Consider the following 12737-nt stretch of genomic DNA (forward strand, 5'->3'; position numbering starts at 1 on the left):
AAGCCCAGCAGGTGCCAGCATCCTCAGCCTCCAACCCCTGGGACTCTCCCAGCACCGCACAGCTTGTGTACACAGGCACTGATTTAGGGAAGGGAGTCCTGGATTCCAAAGCAGAAGACCTGCGTTTGCTTTTCTCTGCATTTTTTGATAGCGTAGGCTGCATTTCTGTTCTGTTGGTGACTACGCTTAAAGCCTAAAGTTAAGATCCCAAACTTTCTCCCCTCAAATAGAAGGAGTTAAAATAGTTAAAGCACTTTTAACTCCTCCCACCTCTCCCACCTTATATGTTATGGTTGATGAGTGTGTTGGTGCTGGCCGCCTACTTCAGCGAGTTAGACGTGATTGCCGTTATCATCACATAGACCATGTCTGTTTGGGTTTACATACGGTTACCATTGTATTCGTTCATCATTTTTCACGGATCTCAGTTCATCCTTCTGCAATCACTTTCTTTGCTCCTAAAGTACATTCTTTAGACGTTCCTTTAGTTCCTTTATGGCGAATTCATTTGGCCTCTCTTTATCTGTAATTATTTTTATTTCTTCTTCTCGAAGGATAGTTCTGCCGTATGTACACATTCTGGTTGACAGGTTTTAGCCCTAGCGCATTAGATGTATTATTCCCGCCACCATTCCTTGGTAGGAAACCACGGCTCTTATCTCTGCTGCTTTTAACATCACCTGCTGCCTCTGGTATGGGGCACATTTGCTGCCAGATGTCTGGATGTGGATTTCTTTCCATTTATTCTGCTTGGACTATGTTGTGCTTCCTAGGTCTATGGGTCTATATTTTTGTCAGTGCTTGAACGCCATTGAAGATAATAAGAATGGCTCATTCTTGGAAAGTTGTAGGATAGTCGCTTTATATACCACCTGTCTTCCTTCTCTCTGGCTGGTCCGCTGGGACTCCAGGTTGACACGTGTTAGTCCCTCCTTTCTGTCTTCCCTGACTCACACATTCACGGGTTCATGTCTTTTATCTCCTAGTCTCGTGATTGGAGTTCAGGGCCATTTCTTCAGATGTATCTTCCAATTTCTCAATTCTCTCTTCAACTCTGTTACTGCATAAACCAGGTTTTATATCCAGGTATATTTTGTCATTTCAGATAGTTCCATTTGCTGCTTGGTCTTCTAGATCCATCTGTCTATATCTGAGTTTCTTGTTGAGTCATCAGCTTTGTGGTCAAGTTCTTTTTCCAATTAAATATTTCCAATATATTTGCTCTATCATCTACATCCGGTATTTCCAATATACACAGTCTTTGGGGGTCTGAATCACTTATTTTTAGTATCTTCTGGTTTCCCATCTTAGTAGTTTGATGGGATCTTGATCTTTGCTTGTGACCTCAGTACTTCATCTTAATTGGCAAGATTCCCATGGACCTAAATTAGGACTGGGAAGCTTTCTTCCAGATCCTCCTTGAGGGTGTTGGCTCAGCCGAGAAGTCCCAGGCCCCTCCGGCTTCCTGATAGCTGTGCCACTGTCCTCAGTCCCCTCTGCCCATCCGGCTGCCTGTCACACAGACCCAGCTCAGCAGATTGGTTTGTTGTTTCTTTTTTTCAGGGGAGGGTCACTGCAGACCTTCCTGACTCTCATGGAACCAAAACTGTCCCAGAGATTTCGTTCCTTCCAGGATGTGGTGCTTCTGCATCAGTAAGCTCCATCAGAACATTTAGTCAATGACATGCCAGGGGCAGAGTCTGAAGGCCTGGTTCAAGCCCGGACACACCCCCATGCACACACATCCACAGTCTGTAGGCTACATGCACAAGCCCCTCCATCCTGGTTTCAGTAGCTTTAGCTGTACAATGAAGATGATAGCCACACCCTCGCCCTTCCTGCTGCCCAGATGAGTCAGTATAAGACACCCTAGGAAAAAAAAAAAAAAAAAAAGGAGTTCCCGTCGTGGCGCAGTGGTTAGTGAATCCGACTAGGAACCATGAGGTTGCAGGTTCGGTCCCTGGCCTTGCTCAGTGGGTTAAGCATCTGGCGTTGCCGTGAGCTGTGGTGTAGGTTGCAGACGCGGCTTGGATCCTGCGTTGCTGTGGCTCTGGCGTAGGCCGGTGGCTACAGCTCCGATTCAACCCCTAGCCTGGGAACCTCCATATGCCACGGAAGTGGCCCTAGAAATGGCAAAAAGACACCCTAGGCACTGAGGATCTCCCAAGGGTCAGGTGTGTCCTCCTTTGTAACTATGCTGAGGTGTGGGATTGAATTACTGCCTCGGGAGCAAACCTCCTCTGAGTCCAGGCTTGACCAGCCTCATAGCATCCACGTCTCTGGGTAGCTCTGTCATTCCCCGTACAGAACCATATGAAGTAGATCTTATAAAGCGGTCGTTTTGAATGATGGGGAAAGAAGTCCCCAAACGAAAGCCAGTGGATGACATCCCAGAGGCATTAGAAGATGTGGAGTTTCCCAGAGGTCTCCAGCATGGCCCCCAGAGTGGCAGCTGTGTGTAGCTGGGGGTGGCAGGCCCGAGGGGTGTGGTGGGGTGGGCTGTGGTCATGTGGTCACCCTGCAACAGGATGACTCAGGGCTGGAGGGCCCACTGCCCAGCCCGCAAGCGCCACCTGCCAAGGTGGATTGGGGCCCCTCCCCCGTGTGACATCCCCTCCTCCCGCAGGTTCCGCCTCCAGTGTCATCGCATCGTCAATGACTCCATCTTCACCAACCTGATCCTCTTCTTCATCCTGCTCAGCAGCATCTCGCTGGCCGCCGAGGACCCCGTGCAGCACACCTCCTTCAGGAACCACGTACGCCCCTCTGTCCCCTGCACTAGCACCCACTGCACCCCACCCGAATGTGACCCGGCCCCCCCACAGCTTCTATGGCTGGCCGACCTCCTGGTTCAACCCGAGCGCAGCTCCAGCTCTCAGGATCAGAGGCACAGCAGATGCTTCCTTAAGAGATGAGAGCTTTGGTAGAAACCCAGACCATTAGCAGGAAAGAGAATGTGGACCTGGCACCTCAGCCCAGCCTGACTGGCATGTCAGGACTCATTGCCCTGGCGATTCCTCAGGGCTCTGCTGCCCTGTAACTTAGTAGAGAGAGGCCACTGACTTCCTGTGTTGCCCCCAGGCCTCTGGCCAGTCCTTGTCCCTGGAGGGCAGTGGCGGGTGGGTGCTGTCATGAGACTGACCTTCCCAAGGAGAGGCTCCGCAGAGTAAAATCCAAATTGGAGACCCACCCCAAGCTCTGGTGAGCAAGAAAAATAATTTCAACATCTCCAAGCCAGGAAACTTAGTCAGACCACAACCAAGTGGGCATGAAGCAAGGAGTCCAGCAGCCTAAAGCCAGACCCCTGCCAAGCCGGCTGACGGTCCTGCAGCCAGCATGGTCCACAGCCTGCCTACTGGGAAAGGCAGGCCTCGCTGTGACCCACCAGCAGAGACCCAGTAAACAGGAACTCTGGAGCCTCCCTGACCCTGGGTGCACCCTCCTGCCCTGAAGGGCACAGCACCTGCTTAGGCCTCACAGGGCGAGGGGCTAACTGAGCCACGCCAGTGTGGGTTAAGCATTTTGCATCTTCGCACACACACAAAAAAAAGGAAACCCCACTCTGTCCTTTTGACAAGCATCCCAGGTGTCTGATTTGGGTTTGTGAATAAATTGAATTAAGGAAGAAAGCACCCGCCCAGACCCAGGACCAACAGAGTCAGCCTGGAGCTTTGCTCACCCATCTGGGGCCTTGGGGACCAGTGCTGTGCCCAGGCCTCTGGCCCCAGATTCATTTCCACGCCTCAGGCGGGAAGGCTCTGTGCTTCGGGAGTGTGACTCCCCTCTTGGACCGCGCTGACCTCCCCAGCTTCCCCCATCCCCACCCTGTTTCTCTTTGTTTTGCAGATTCTGTTTTATTTTGACATTGTTTTCACTACCATTTTCACCATTGAAATTGCTCTGAAGGTAATCCGCCCCCTCCTCTCCTGTCCTCCTGCTGTGCTGGCTCTGGCTGCTCTGTCCTAACACACGCTTCTGTCTTGGGGTCACTGGGAGCCACTAACCCGGGTGTGCTTGTCTTTCAGATCCTAGGCAACGCTGACTATGTCTTCACTAGTATCTTTACCTTAGAAATTATCCTCAAGGTAATGCACGCGGCAAAGCCTTCTTTCTCCCTCTCTGTCTCTTTCCTCTCTCGGTTCTTTCACTCTCATTTTTACTCTCAAGCCTGAAACTAGACAAATTTGTTTGCCTCACTTTGTGCCATGCACTTTGCTCAGGCTCGGAAGCCAGAAGAAACCCCCGCCCCCACCCACCCCCCAGCCCCAGGCCCTCCTGTCAGCCTAGGGGAGGCCCTTGGCTGGCAGTGACGGATGCTGGCCCCGCACCGGGCACCATACACCCCCGCCCCACCTCCGGGAGCCCTGGCGGACCCCAGCTAGAACCCTCCTTGCCCCTCCTGCCCAGAGGAAACCCCCACAAACCAAAAAGTGGGAAAACTCAGGGGGCTCTAGAGACCCCCTGCCTGGGCCCTCAGTGCCTGTTGTCACCACCGCCCGTGGGATGGGACCAGGCGGGAGTGGGTCTGTGTGACTGATCGCAGGCCTAATGCCAGTCTCCCAGCCAAGGGCTTTGGACAGACCCCTGAAGAAAGCCTTGCGGCCTCGCCCCTTGCCCCAGGTGGAGAAGGGGCTGTGTCCCCAAAAGCTAAGGCAGCCCAGGAGCCCAGAGCTGACAGCTCCACCGACCCACTCCAGCCCTGTCACCCGAGCACGGTAGCACCACCTCTGAGCAGCTCGGGTTGACGGAGGTTTGCCCTAAGCTTTCTTTTATTATTTCTATTAATACACGATTAATATATTGCTTACATTTACTCTGTTATAACTTCTAAGTTTCCCAGTCCACCCAAGGCAGGACAGCGAGTGTGAGCAGTGTTCTCTTGGAGGTCACCCTGGCCCCAGTCAGATGGGCCACGGGCTGTGACACACACGCCGCTCAGGCCCTCCCAGAGGCTCACCCGGGTTCCTGCCCACCCTCCATGTGCTGCAGCCCCAGAACCCCCTTTCTGGGCCTGAGGCACCACCCAGCCCTCAGGCACAGCCCACTTGAGTGGTCACCTTCTGTGCCTTATTTTGTCCAGACCCCCTAGTTCCAGCTGAACGGACCCTAAGCAAGAGTAACCAGGAGCGACCACTTTTCTCTGCAACCCCTGGGGGTGGGGCGCGGACTTTCCTTGACTTCAGACTCAGGGAGGCCGCACACACACACGTCCAGAGCGCTTTCCGGTTCTCAGGGCCTCCTTGGAGCCCCGTTGCAGGTTTCAGCAGCGCTCTTTCCCTCAGGGCTTCATCCCTTTACACGCCCTTCCTGGCCAGCCCTCCCTCTTCTACCTGCTTCTACACTGACTGTATTTCTGGACAGAACCCGACCCAGGCACCCCCTGCAGCCTGCCCTCTGGGCCCCTCTGCCCTGCCCGCAGGGTGGTGTCCTGCCACGGCACAGGTGCCTAGCGTCCAGGAGGGTGGCTAGTGTCAGGAAAGGCTTGTCGGACCATGGCAGTGGGCCTGAATGATGCCAAGGGCTGTTCCACGGAGGAGGGAGGAGGTGGAACCAGGGCCCATGGGTAGAAATTATAAGATAAGATGCACTCAGTGAGCAGAATTGCCACCTGGTGAGTCCAATCCTCTTCTCTCCCCAGCAGGGCTTTTCCTGGGCACAGGTTAGACCCTGTGGAGCAGGAATGGGGAGGGCGGCAGTCAGCAAACAGGGTAAAGGGGGACATGGCACTGAGCACCTGAGCCCGGTCTCTTCTGACGCCCTGGACGCCACTTTCACACAAATGCCCCATTTTCCCAGTGCCTACTTGCGCTTCTGCAGCCAGTCTTCCTCTGACCCTGCCTGGGTTGGCCTCCCTGCACTCATGCCCACACACACACACTCTCAGGACTGCTGACAAACAGGAGCCCAGAGTCACAGGGTGGAGGGGATACTCTGAGCCCCGTTGTCCACTATCCAAGGACACCTTCTACATGTGATGGCTCTGCCAGAGCTTGGTGAGGCCTCACCATGTCCAGCACTTCCCTGAGACTGAGAACGGCGTGGCAGGCAGGCCCAAGCCTCCAGAGCTCACAGCCTCCTGACTAACATGAGCCATGGTGGCACTGGGGTCCCCCCACACCCCCAGGGCCCAGACCTCCCCTGAGAGACAGGGAAGGAGCCCTCCAGATGGAGGGCCTTGGGGACAGACCTCCAACTATATTCCCCTGCAGCCCTTTATATAATCCACCCACTTCTGGAAACTCTTGCAGGACACAGTTGCCTGAGTCCCCTGTGACCCCCTCCTACAGGAGAAAAGTGGGAAGAATTAGGTTGCAAGAGCTATTTTTGCCAATTTCCCCTGTGTTTGCTTTTGATCCGCTCTGTGGACAAGCTGTCTTGAGCGCGCTCTGATTCCAAAGAGATAAATTGTGCCGCAGGTGATGGGGAGCCGCTCCCAGACTCTCAGCCCTCAGCTCCAAATGTCCCCCTTTGGCTGTCGCTCCACAGCCCCGTGGCCTTTCAACCCTTCACCTGGGTTGAAACCCTTCACATGGGCCCTTAATTCACATGAGCAAAACTGGACAGACGGTGGTGGAGCATCGACAGCAGCTCTAGCCCGAGCTCTGGGTGGTGAGGTGGGGGTAACAGCAAACCCCCGACAGTCATCCCCCCAACGTGGTCCCTTCTTAGTCTCCAAAGGGCTGTCAGTGCTTCTGTAGTGCCTCGCATCTGCAGGAAGGGGATGCCGCTTCATGGAGGGGGACACTGAATAGTTGCCCCAATGCCCCCGTGCAGGAGGAACCCAGAATTCAAATCCTGGCTCTCTGGCTGAGTCCAGTCTGTAGTGAAGCTCGCCTGCGTGGAGCTTCCGTCTGCAGGATGGTGTAATTACAAGCTTGCAGGGTAAAGGTGTCCTTATCCTATTTCTCAGAAGAGCCCTAGGGAAGTTGGTTAACTTGCCCCAGGCACTCAAATGAAACACGGCAGGGTGGGAGTCAAACTCAGGGGGCCCAGCTCCAGAGCTGTGCTCTTGCTGTGGTGCACACGGCCCAGCCCCTCTGAGCGCAGCTCTGGAACCAGGCGTTGGACTGGAGCTCAGGCTACTGGCCACAGATCCTCAGCAGTGTTTGAGGCTGGGAGGTGGACAGATGCCGACTGCCATTCTCAGGAGAACGTCTTCCTGGCCATCATAGTGACAGACTGTTCATCTTTGCCCCAGGCGGAGGGGCTGCCTGAGACTAAACCAGGAAAATCCTGGGGAGCCAGGGTGGCTGGTCCCCCGATGCCTGAGGTGGAGAGGGTTTGAAGAGGAGGCAGAGACCTGAGTGTGCAGGGACGCTGGCCAGGGCAGATTCAGTATCTCAGGCTGGAGCCACAGACACGTGCTAAGGGGGAGTGGGGGTGGGGCTGGGGCTGGGGGCCCATGAAAGGGCTTCAGATTTGGGACTGAAGAGCCTGGCCGCTGACACGTCCAGGGCTGGGAGCCTTTGGGGTGCAGTGTTTGTGGCCCTGAGTCTCCCCCTTCGGTCCTGCCTGCCCCCAGCACTCTGCCACCTTCCAGCTCTTGTCTGGGCCCTACGAGGGGTAATGTGGGGGGTGGGGCGAGGGCTCTGGAGCCCGGCCGCTCACGCCACGCTTCCCTGTGCCTCCCCAGATGACTGCCTATGGGGCCTTCCTGCATAAGGGCTCCTTCTGCCGCAACTACTTCAACATCCTGGACCTGCTGGTGGTGGCCGTGTCCCTCATCTCCTTCGGCATCCAGTGAGTGGGTCCCCGCAGTCCTCAAGGGGGCAGGAACTAGGAAGGTGTCAGAGGGGACAGCGGGAGCCTGGGAGGTGCCCGGCCACAGTGGGGCTGTGATAGGGACGGGGTAGGGCCTCCCTGGAGGCTTCGGTTTGTGGTGTCTGTGTCCCCAGTGGTGTGACGCTTGGGGTACCTTGACCCCAGCAGGAATCTGTTTCAATGTCTGAGTCTTGCCAAGCAGACAGGGAGGGCCCAGCCACAGTGAGAGGACTGTCCCCAAGGCCCTCCCACCTGCTCCTGGGTACCCTCAGGCTCCAGGCCTGCTAGGGCCTGGCCAGCCCAGTCCCGACCCTCCTCACCTGTCTGCAGTCAAAGCACCTGACAGGAGAGGGCGGGAGAGGGATGGCTGCTTCTCATACTTGGCTGTTCAGGGCAGTCACCTGAGAAACTCTTTTAAAAAGACTTTTCTGCTGGATCCTTCGCCCAGCATTTTGATGTAACTGGTCTGGGCTACAGCCAGGGCTTTGGGGGTCGGGTGGGGAGGGGATTTAAATGTGGTTCCAACTGTGAACTTGCTCAGGTTTAAAAGGATCTGATTACTGGTTTCTCCCCCAAATCTATCAGCTGATAAAGTAACCCTGTCCTTTGACTTTGACCTTGACTTACGTATTCTGTGACCTCACAGGACCCATGAGGCAGGCAGGCCAGGGCTGTTATTAGCATTTTATGGACAGAAAGGCTGGGGTCAGGACCTCACACTTGGCTCAGGTCACACTAGTGGCAGAGCAGAGGCATCCTAGGGCTCCTCCTAAGGGTGTTTTCAGCCTAGAAGGAGCAGAGACAGGGACTTTAGGAGAGAGAGAGAGATCCTTTACTGTGATCGTCAATCATTTTACCCCAAACTGTCCACCTGGGAGCCTGCAGGTCTAGATTCTAATCCCAGCATGGCCACTAAATCACTCAGCCTGAAGCAGGAACTCCCACCTCAGTCTGACCTACAGTATTTCAAGTTCATGGTGATAGAAGCCACCACTGAGCCAGCTTACACGTGCCAAGAGTTCTGCTGGATGGTTCCTGTGTGTTTTCTCACTCAATCCTTGCAACAGACTCATGGCAGTGACTGCCGTCCCATTTCACAGTTGAAGAAATGGGCTCAGAAACCTTATGAACATTATCCTCAGTGGCTGGGGTTTGGCAGAGGTTTGCCTCACCCTCAGCTTCCTGGGCACCGTACACACCCCTGAGTAGCACATTACACTGCTAATGACTCGTGGTAAATGCTTTTCCCATGACCGGTTCACAGCGAGAGGGGCCCGGCCCCAGGCCAGCTCCGGTCCCTACAGGAGGAAGACCAGGGTGGAAAGTACTCCCGAGGAGAAGGTCCCGAGCAGGCTTCCCATTTCTCCAGTCTGGCTGGGACGTCCCGCCAGCATTCCCTTCGCCACTGTCTCCTGGCACTGCAGGAACAGGAGAGCCTCACCTGCCCGTCCTCTCTCCCAGGTCCAGCGCCATCAATGTGGTGAAGATCTTGCGGGTTCTGAGGGTGCTCAGGCCCCTGAGGGCCATCAACAGGGCCAAGGGGCTGAAGGTGAGCTGGGCAGGCCTGGCCGGGGAGCCCCCAGCCCAGGGAGCGTCAGCTGGCAAAGGTGGGGGGGTGCTGGTGGAGGCCACATGAAGTGACCGGTGGGTGGGAGCTGGGACCCTCCTGCCAGGCCCTCAGCCCAATTCCAGTCCTGGTTCCCTGTGGAATGGAACCATAACCAAGGCTGCCATTCACATCCCGCCTTCTCAGCAAAGCTTCTGCCGAAGGAGACCCACACACCACCCTGGCCCACGTGTGGTGAGGTCTCTGTGCTGCTGCCCAGGAACGGGGAAGTTAGCAGGGCTTTTGCCCCTGGGGTCACCTAGAGCCCAGTGGGGTGGGGCTTCCACCAGATCCATCACCCAGTGACCCCAGAGGGTACTTTCTCTTTTTCGTCTTTTTTTTTTTTCAGGGCCGCACCTGCAGCATAGGGAGGTTCCCAGGCTCAGTGTCAAATGGGAGCTGTAGCCGCCAGCCTACGCCACAGCCACAGCAACACCCGATCCGAGCCACATCTGCGACCTACACCATGGCAAGCTACACCGGATCCTTAACCCACTGAGCGAGGCCAGGCATCGAACCCACATCCTCATGGATTCTAGTTAGATTCATTTCTGCTGAGCCATGATGGGAACTCCCGGCGCTTCCTCTTTGAGTCTGAATTCCCTGAGGGTGGTGAGAGTGGCCACGCGCCCCCCAAGGGGGCTCAGCCAGGCCCAGAACCGAGCCCCTTCTGTCCACTTGCAGCACGTGGTGCAGTGCGTGTTTGTGGCCATCCGCACCATCGGGAACATCGTGATCGTGACCACGCTGCTCCAGTTCATGTTCGCCTGCATCGGGGTCCAACTCTTCAAGGTAGGGTCTGGGCTCTGGTCAGTAGTCCCGCTTCCCACCCAGCAGCATCCCCGACCCAGACGGAGCTGCAGCGGCCACAGAGGGGACAGTGCTGGGTCACACGGGGGATGTATGCAGCCTCCACCACAGCCCCTCCCAAGCTCTAGACATGGAGAGCCCTGGTTCCCAGACCCACGGAGGACTAGTTCCCAGCCCAGAGGAGGACCAGTTCCCAGCCCCGGGAGGCCAGTGTGGAGGCATTTCTGCCCTACCAGTGTCCTGCCCTCTGCCTTAGCCGGGCCCCTCCCTCTCGGAAAAAGGGAAGGGCTCTTCTTTGTCCCCTCGTGTCAGTCACCTGCCTAAACCCGCAGGGCCCCAGGGGCTCCCCCCAGCACCAAGTCTCCTCCACACCTCACTGCAGAGCCCTCCTCCAGGGCTCACCTTGCTGCTGGCTGGCCCTCGGCAACAGGACGCCGCTCTCCCTCGCCCGCCCTTTTCTGCCTCAGTCCTTCTCTTCTGCCCTTCTCCATGCGGGGCTCTCACCCCCTCCCCTTGGAAAACTCCCCTGAACCCTCCACAGACTTCAGCTCCTTGCCCTGCCTGCTCCACCTCCCTCTGGAGGCCTTCCTGGGAGGGGGGCGGTCCAGCCTCCTCAGGCTGGAGTTCCCTTTGGCTGAGTCCCCGCGGCCCTGGGCGTGTTTGTGGGCCGGCTGCTCTCTCTGAGCCGAGATGCCCGTCTGGGCTCTGCAGTCTTACGCTTTTTGCCCCGAGACGCCAGCGCAGAGCTGGGCTGCAGAGATGACCGCTCATCAGCTTTGACTGATGTCTTGATGAAGGAGCGTCTCCAATCACTTTGCTCCTCCGCCTTCCAGGGCAAGCTCTACACCTGTTCAGATAGTTCCAAGCAGACGGAGGCCGAATGCAAGTGAGTCTGGCCGGTGGTGGCACCGGTACCCGGGCTGCCTGACTCTGGGCGGTGGGTGGCTTGGCCTGAGAGGAGGGCAGCCCATTCTTTCCTCAATGACAGTGACCCTGGGTGGGCTCTCTGCTCCCACTGACCATCTATTCCTGAACGTTCTCCCGCTGATGTCCTTCCCAGCGGCTGGATCTGTGGATTTAAGCTTAGCCAATCCCACCCCGCCCCCAAGCCAGGGGTCCCTGGTGGGTGGGGTTGAGGGGAGAGGGGAGAACCCAGAATCAGTTCTCTCCCCCTTTCTCAGGGGGAACTACATCACATACAAGGACGGGGAGGTTGACCACCCCATCATCCAGCCCCGCAGCTGGGAGAACAGCAAGTTCGACTTTGACAATGTCCTGGCAGCCATGATGGCCCTGTTCACCGTCTCCACCTTTGAGGGGTGGCCAGAGTGAGTACACAGATCAAGGCCAGTTTTCCTGATGTCCCACCCTCCTTCCCAGAAATCATACTTATCTGTGGCCTCCCCAGACAGTGAGGCTGTGTTTCTAGAACCATCTGCAGGCCACAGTCACTGCTAAAGCATACCTCTTCTTCTTTTGGAAGATGTCAACATTTTGGAAGTTCAACCCCAAACGTGCTTCTTTTAGCTCCCCTTCCCAAGCAAGACTGATGTAGCAATGTCTGTCATCACCCTCCTGGCGTCTGGGAGACAGTGGGGAGGGTTTCCCCAGGTGGGCACCCTTGGGTCACCCGGGGATTCAAGGTCACACTCCCAGAGGGCGTGCACGTGGGTGAAGACAGCAGAGATGCCCACTGATGAGACTCTCCTTTGAAGGAGCCCTGTCTGTATTCACAGTGAGAAGTTCCCGCAGAGGCAGTTCTGCCAGGCCTGGACCAGCACGTCCCCTCCAGGCCCCTCCCAGGCCTTCACACTGCATCCCTCCACCAGGAGTGCCCTGTGCTCCATGTACCTCTGCACAGACACCCACTTCCCAGAGCCCCCATGTGTATCCCAGTGTCACGATCATCTAACTCAGATGATTCTAGATGTTTCTAAGTCAACAATAGCACATGGATCTTAGATGGGAGGCGCCATTATTAAAAGGCAACATGATCAGTAGTACCTGGAGAACAGCGAGCAAAGAGCATGTGTATCCAAGGCAGGAGAGGAGGGAACCCCATCCACGAAGGGAAGCGGGACTGCCAGGCGCGCAGCCCAGCCCAGGCGGACGACCGACACGGGTGACCCAAGTCTAAGCCCCACCACTGCTGAATGAGCCTGCGCTGTTTTTTATCTATATGGGTATTCGCCGCCACATAGATTTATTTTATGTTCACTGCAACATCCTCCTCTGAGTCTCTGCCAGGGAAACAGCAACGCTGTTGCAATGTTTACCAATATTTCCAGTACTTGAAATCAATGCCCATGGCTCCTGTCACATCTAGAGAGTTCTTGACAGTTTCAAAATGCCCTCCTATATGTTACAGCTGCTCCCCGGCCGGGTAGGAAAGTCGGGAATCACTGTCTCCATTTTGCAGATGAGGCCTCTGAGGCTCAGAGAGTTTGGGTGGTTTGCAAGTTGCACAGCTGGGGCTCGAACCCTGACCTCCTGACTCTCAGCTCAGAGCTGTCTCCCACCTCCCTGGCCTGGGGACACCTGGGAGCAGCGGTGCCATCCC

General features: G+C 56.2%; 1 protein-coding gene across 8 annotated transcripts in view; it reads left to right on the top strand.

Moving 5' to 3' along the window:
- Window positions 1-12737, top strand: part of CACNA1C (calcium voltage-gated channel subunit alpha1 C) — a 434223-nt gene that overhangs the window by 363413 nt on the left and 58073 nt on the right. For all 8 annotated transcript variants that reach the window (XM_047787908.1, XM_047787912.1, XM_047787914.1 and 5 more), the window contains exons 20-26: window positions 2627-2756; window positions 3847-3906; window positions 7634-7740; window positions 9223-9310; window positions 10052-10159; window positions 11011-11063; window positions 11359-11505. In XM_047787908.1, the coding sequence (XP_047643864.1) occupies window positions 2627-2756; window positions 3847-3906; window positions 7634-7740; window positions 9223-9310; window positions 10052-10159; window positions 11011-11063; window positions 11359-11505 (693 nt within the window). The remainder of the gene's footprint in view (window positions 1-2626; window positions 2757-3846; window positions 3907-7633; window positions 7741-9222; window positions 9311-10051; window positions 10160-11010; window positions 11064-11358; window positions 11506-12737) is intronic.

The sequence above is a fragment of the Phacochoerus africanus genome, chromosome 7 (genome assembly GCF_016906955.1).
Source record: "Phacochoerus africanus isolate WHEZ1 chromosome 7, ROS_Pafr_v1, whole genome shotgun sequence".
In the NCBI taxonomy this organism is placed as follows: Eukaryota; Metazoa; Chordata; class Mammalia; order Artiodactyla; family Suidae; genus Phacochoerus; species Phacochoerus africanus.